Genomic DNA, 7,299 nt, shown 5'->3' with positions numbered 1-7,299 from the left:
GACAAAGTTAAGAGCTTTCTAACAGCAAGGGAACATAAAGATACTGTTTAAAAACTTCTCTAGAAGCATTTGAAGGTAGAGAGAACCTCTATAAGTCTTAATAATGACCAAGTTGTACTTGCAAGGTGGTGAAATCAATTATAGGAATATTTTTTACACTGTTACGCTTGTTTCATTTTCATTGTGTACTTAAGTTCTTTATTATTCTAAAGACTTTCATGAGAACAAACAAAAGCTTTAAAAATAGCATGATGTTAGCTACATAGACATTTGAGTTGTATGGTATCTCCAATACAATTTTAAAAGTTATTCCAAAAGTTTTTCGTGTGAGATAGTCAAAATTTGATACTATTGGCTTGCCATAGTTCCTCCGCCCAGTGGCGGTTCTAGGATTGAATTTCTGGGGGGGCCTTAATGATATGGGTGGGATAATTAGTGGGTGCGGTCAACCAGGCTTGCAGGATTTCATTTGGAAAGTCAAAATTTAGAAGATTAGGCCTCTTAAATGAGCTCCTTTGTGGTTTACAGACTGTTTACACAGTCAAGCACTGCAGCTGTTTCACAGTTTACATAGATAAAACTAATTTTATACTTCACCACAAAAATTTGGGGGGGGGCCATGGCCCCCCAGGCCCCCCCCCTAGATCCGCCACTGCCTCCGCCTATGGACAACTCACACTAGTGACTAGTCTAGCTAGCCTACACAGCCAAGAATTTTACTTTGAATCATGACTGATATCAATCAGGATCAGCCTTGATAAATTCCTGTATCATGGATTTTGGGCAGCCTGCAAAGCAATGAGTCTAGTATGATACAATCATGATAACCATAGGGCCATGATACAACCATGCTGGAGTACGGCCCTGGTTCAGCCAGAGCCACAGACATGATTCAACATTGATGCCAGTCAGGGCTGTATCAAAATAGACATCAGGCTTGAATCATTGATTTTGGGTAGTGGCCTGTATCAGAGATGAGAATTCTTGGCTGTGTAGCTAGTGATTATATCACGTAATTAATTTTTATCATTATCTATGATCTAGCCACGCCCTTCTTTCGCTTCTTCAAGAATGTTGAGTCTAATGTTCCCTTTTTTGCTGCAGTACATTCATTGTGCTAGTAAGTAGATGTTTTCACTACTATACTCTGTTTATTGTATTTTATTCTTATTACAGATATAACAGTACAGCCAGTGTCTATTAATACAACACTCAACTCTACTGTTGTCTTTTCCTGTGAAGCTGTGGCTGATGAACTTGGTTTCAGAGTTAATAATGAAGTAGCTACTGATGAAGCTGTTGTAGCTAAAGGATTTAGTGTAACAACAACTAATATTGGTGGTACTAGAAGAGTAGAGCTAGAAGCAATAGCTTATGAATATAATAATAATACTGAAGTGACATGTACAGCTATTACTGATGAGCCTCTTCAAGCAGTATTTAGTAATATATCAATATTAATGATACAAGGTTAGTGTGTATGTGTATATGTGTCATTGTTTTCTCTTAGGTCTATTGGACAGTGTCAATGATTTGGATTATACATTTATTAATGGGTCTAGTGTATTATTAATATGGACAGCTCCTTATACACTGGATAATGTACACATCACTGGATACTATGTAGTCAATGGATTAATGAACATTACTACTACTAATAATACTAATATTACATTATCTGCTACTAATCCTGATCCTTGTATCATAAATAATGTATCGGTTTCCCCTATTAATGATGTTGGAATAGGTTTGTCTAACAATATCAGTTTCTATTATGAAACAGGTTAGCATTACTATGGCTTCATGTTCATAGTGTATCTTTCAGTTCCTTTTATCACTCCTCCTATATCAGTGGTGGTGCCAGTAATTGATGGACAAAAAATGCTATTGAACATTAGTATTAATGTAAGTAAGCAAGCAGCATGAATACAACTATAGTTTACATAACAGCATGAATACTCTCTTTAATCTTTTGATAACATCAGCTTACTTTATTCCCACAATATTAGGTCAGCGCATTATGTAAAGCTGAGTATCCTAATAATATAACAGTTAATATACTGAATACCAATAATGCAGTAATAAGCAATACCAGTATAATACCACAAGTCAATGATCATGAGCTGATAACTGGAAGTACTTTGGTAACTAATTTAAATATGTTTATTGTTAATGTATCATTAAGCAATAATGGAGGAACATTTAATAACATGCCATCTTTTGGATTTAGTAAGCATAAACATAACATTTAAAAATATTAACTTATATTAGGTTTTCTTGGACCAGTTACTAGCATTGCCTCTTCAATTAACAACTGTTCTACTATTAGTATAACATGGACTACTCCTACAGTTGATAATAGATTACCTATACAGTATTACATACTAAGAATATATGATACTATTTCTGGCAGTCTAGTGGACACTGTATCAGTATATGATACCAGTTATCAGTTTGTGGATGATAATTTATTTATTAATCGCTATACATATGTCATAACAGGAGTTAATGGATTAGGAGAAGGAATATCTAATAACAATACATTCTCATATCAAAGAGGTACATATATACTTAACTCATTATGTCTATTATATAGACTGTTAAAGTACCTAGAGCTGTGGCGAACACATCACTTAATGTACTATCTTATACACAAAATTTGGTTATTGTCCAGTTCTATATTCCAGTATGTAAATAATAATTTTATCATTATTATTAATTTATAGATAATATTGGAATGTGTTGGTGAAGCTCCTGAACATGTTACAATTACTGTAATGTGTAATGAAATTGATAGCATTACAACTAATCAAATAATAACACATATTGATATAACAGGATTGATATCAGTGCCTCAATATCAACAGTGTAATATCAGTATTGTATTAACTAATGGGGCTGGTTGTAGTGAACCATTTATATTAGCATTTGGTAAGCATGTATGTGTTTATACTACATTCTATTACATTAACAGATACATACCCTCCTTCTCCTATCACTAATGCTACTACTACTGCTACACAATCATTTACTGCAATGCCTACTAGTCTTAACAATAGTACTGGTTAGTATAACATATAACATATATTTATATGTGTATTAATTTAGTAATCACAGCAGTATCATTGAGTTTTATTATTATATCATTACTAATATGCTTTATTGTGCTTGCTATAATGCACAAATGGAAGTTATGCAGTAAGTATTAACAAATACCAAATATTGTGTTATTAATAATACAGAATCTGCTTCATTACAACAACAAGAGGTACCTACTGCACGTAATGAAGCATATGAATTCAACACTCTAATGATCAATAATAATCCTGCTTATGAACAAATAGGACGAGGAGGAGCAGTTAACATGTGACTAGTTTGAAAACAAATTTTTTAAATAATAATAGATTTGTGTGTATTTATAACAAGTGACATCAAATTAATGTTATTACCCTTCCCAAGCATAGGTGTAATCAACTACATGTACATGTGTGCTGATACTAAATATACAGGGCCTATGATTATTATCTAACAAAACTGGCTTACCACTATATACTTGGTTTCTTTTCTCCTGGTACTATAAAACTTTAAAGACCATGTGCTTGGAGATTTAGACCATGTGCTTATAATTATTATTTATTAGCTGCTATTACTTATTAAGTTGGGGTTTTGGTTTGGCACTTAATGAATATTTATGTATTGACATGTACTTGTATAACATGCTCAGAGAGAGAGAATCATAACAATTTAATATGTGCATATACTGAGAAAGAGAGGGGGAGAAGAGAGGATGGAGAAAGAATGAAATATTTGTAGTGAGCTGACTCATCATGACATCACATCAGAACTCATAAATATTCATGAACTATCTTTGTATATAATGCATGCTGTGTAATTATTATAATCAGTGTTTGGGTGTCAACACGAGGCATCGTTAGCTCTCTCTCTAGCGCAGCAATCCTGCCTGCCTTATGCCAGCCAGCTTTATTCTCATAGCATCTCATTTTTCATTTGCTATATTGGTGACCTGGACGGCCCTGACGACCCACTACTCAGGGTTAAGCTACACAGCAACCACAAGACGTATGCTGACTCGTTTTTGATTTGCTATATATTAATTAAGCATTTCTGCAGATGTAAAATTAAATCACTAACCACAATAGACTTGAAAACATTGTATATAATTAAGGAATATCCCAAAGAATTGCCTAAACATTGAGAACTTACTGAAGAGAAGATTGACTGAAATGAGTTTACTGAGTGTATGCTGAAAAAAATTAAGCAGTAAAATTACAGTAACAACTCGACTTACTGATTTGCACTATTTTTGGCACTATTTGGTCAAAACACTCTACATAGTCTACATAGACTAACTCTACAAACAGGGACTCCCAAGTCTCAAGAAGGCAAGAAACCAGGTGAAAATTGTGAAATAATATGCGCACACTAACACATGCCCTCAAAGTCTATGGCATATCAACAATATTAATATAATTAGAGCCGGCAATGCAGAAGGGTAATGAGAAACAAGGAATCTCATTGGTATGGCCTAAGTTGACGAGACACCTACGGTGCATGGCCTCGCCCCTATAGCTGCTATGGTGCATGCTCACACTGCAATAACTGTTTGATTATCAGCATGAAGAGAGTCTGCTCAACACTAGCTTCCTGCAGTTGCACTTGCTCTTGAATACCTGCAGAAGTAGCATCACTGCAGCACATACATGCGCTATGCAAGCAGCTCCAGCCCCTCCCATGCATGTAGATTGAAAGGTGTGGCATTCCATCATACTGGAATGATTGGCAGCAAGAAGACCATGTGAGAAAGAAGCTTCACTTTTTCTTTACTAATCAGCAGTGGCGTATCCAAGGTAGGGCATGGTAGGGCATTTGCCCTACCAACTGCTACTGAATCAAAATTAATATTGCCTTCTAATTTACTGTAGTTAAAAATTTAAGATATCTCCAATCTTGATTAAGGCCAGAGAACACAATAAATAAAGAAAACACTCAAAAGAGAACTTTAGAGAAGAAAAGAGCAAGCCGAGCTAGTCCGATATAGTCGACTTCATCATCATTATTGTGGGCGTAGACTACTTTAATTAAGTACACGCCCATTATGAATATTAATTAACCCCCAAAATTTTTTTCGGCGCGCTTCGCGCGTCATCTTTGCCCCACCATCTTCAAAAGTCTAGATACGCCACTGCTAATCAGCTATATAGGATAAACTTGCTGACAAAAAAAGTTGCTGCCTTTGTATATTTGAGATAGTATTGGTACTTTAGTACCTATAACCCAGCAAGTTGTTGCTCTAGCGCTTCACAAACGAGTGACCTCAACAATTTCAAGTAAGTATAACTCTTCATCAAGTAAGATTTAGAGAAATCTGTTCATATTATTTGAAGGCCATGTTCTAATCTACAGAAAAATGCTACCAGCTGTCTCTAAAGTGCCAACACAACGGAACTTGGCCCAACTACTCGATTTTCTTACTTTGAAGCTTCTGTACCTAGCACTTGTATTTGAGCAACACAAAACAGTTAAGAAAGACTTTTCCACGTCAAAAAGAAAGATATTGGAGCTTAAAACACGCTGTGCTAAAGTTATTGTTTATTAAAAACAAATTTCAGTTGTACAGAATGAATGAACAAGAGCACTAAAGTGCATACCCTCGCCACAATCTGTGTGTAACAATATTACTGAATTAAGAGAAAAAAATTAGTGAAAGTTTTGAGACAAAAAAGAAGCTTCAGCATGTAAAAACTTAGTGAATGCTTTGAGACAGAGAATTTCTTGTTTTTTAGACAGAGAAGAAGCTCCAGCATGCTTGCTGCACTGCATACTGCAGCAATGAAAGGTGTGGCTGCAATGAAGGTGTGGCTCAATCAAGCCATGCTCCACCCATAGATAATAGAGTAAATGAAAGGGATTGGAAACGGGGGCGTAGGCTGGTTGATGTTGCTATTGGTTACCGGCCCAAAACCTGGTTGATTTCCCATCTCCTCCATTAGTGAGGCTGTACTGCAAGGACTTCGAAGGATATTTATGGAGATCCAAGAGGACGCTTACTTATGATATACCTACCGTTCCATATAGAAAGTGTTAGACTACCTGCAGCAAGGTTTTTACTTCTACAACGCTATTTTGCAACGAGTTATAGGTACAACAAAATTTTTTCACTTTTCGCCCTTTTTCTGTTGTAACAAACTCATGCTTCAAGGATTCTAACCCTAACTAGTATCATTCCATATGCAAATGAAAGCTCTTTCATATGATTATAAAGATATTGCATTTTACTCTAGCTTGTTTTCAAAAAAGGGATTATAATGACAAAAAATACATTTTATGGTTTTAAAAGTGCTGTAACATTAACATGGTAAAATTATCTGTACAATAGAAAACAGAATTATAAAAAGGAAACATTAGGCTTCTTGATGCATTAATTTCACTTGCATAGGAACACTTGTTTGCGAGATGTTGCTCCTAAAAGAAAGGAAATCAAGGGTAAATTGTGACAAAAAATTTCAACGAGCCTCTGTCAGCCTAGCAGCAATACAAATGAATGGAGGTTGGGCTACGCCCACGCTTCCGTTTCCAATCCCTTTCATTTACTCTATTATCTATGATCATGGCACATGGGTAGGAGAAAGAAAAGCTGAAATTTATTTTAGCATCTGAAGCTCTATTCCAAGAAAGAGTTGGCACAGAAAATTTTTATAGATATTTAAAAGAGACTGAGAGAGTTTGGTTGCTCCTGCTTTCCGTGGTGCTGCCTGAAAAATTCTCAAAGAGGCTAAATCACAAACTTTGAGCAACTGTAACTCACAAACAACGAAGTTAGGACAAAATTGTTCTTTTTGTTTTTCGTTAGATGGGATTTTCTACCTCTGAAGCAAGTCTCGGCCCTGTAGAGTGAAACACGAGTTCTCACCTGGAGAGAGATCCCCTCAGTGGTTTGGCAGTTCACAGCTTTTGGTGCCACGGGATGCTACAAGAGCATAACTAGATGAAAGAAAGCAACTTTATTTGTTGCTAGAAGAAGAAATAGAGCTCTAGGCTGCTCAAACAAAAAGATAATTTTTTTACAAATCAATTAAACTGTGTGGACAGAATGACAACCCAACTGCTTAGTACCCGCCTATGCGAGTCCAATAAGTTGAGATATTTGTATTAGAAATATAGTTACCTCTGGCCAAAGCAACTTAACTGCAGTTGCTTTCCTTCTACCCACATCCTTACAGTGTAAATTGGTTAGTTCCTCCAGGTAAAGAAATATTTGTTGACTGTAATGTGAGTTTA

General features: G+C 35.6%; 1 protein-coding gene across 2 annotated transcripts; it reads left to right on the top strand.

The window, feature by feature from the left end:
- The first annotated feature begins 1,003 nt into the window (after positions 1-1,003).
- LOC109582213 (uncharacterized) lies at positions 1,004-3,440 on the top strand. 2 transcript variants are annotated; one of them, XM_019996864.1, is made up of 11 exons: positions 1,004-1,120; positions 1,177-1,470; positions 1,511-1,783; positions 1,853-1,905; positions 2,010-2,229; positions 2,272-2,559; positions 2,607-2,686; positions 2,727-2,931; positions 2,975-3,064; positions 3,109-3,198; positions 3,243-3,440. In XM_019996864.1, exons 1-11 carry the CDS (start codon positions 1,072-1,074, stop codon positions 3,368-3,370), a joined length of 1,770 nt encoding a protein of 589 aa, XP_019852423.1. In that variant the 5' UTR covers positions 1,004-1,071; the 3' UTR covers positions 3,371-3,440. The 2 variants fall into 2 exon arrangements, with proteins under 2 accessions (XP_019852423.1, XP_019852422.1); XM_019996863.1 differs by having other exon boundaries at positions 1,826-1,905.
- Positions 3,441-7,299: the final 3,859 nt, after the last annotated feature.

The sequence above is a fragment of the Amphimedon queenslandica genome, unplaced genomic scaffold (assembly GCF_000090795.2).
Source record: "Amphimedon queenslandica unplaced genomic scaffold, v1.1 AMPQUscaffold_13395, whole genome shotgun sequence".
NCBI lineage: Eukaryota > Metazoa > Porifera > Demospongiae > Haplosclerida > Niphatidae > Amphimedon > Amphimedon queenslandica.
This window is presented reverse-complemented; position numbering and strand designations above follow the sequence as displayed.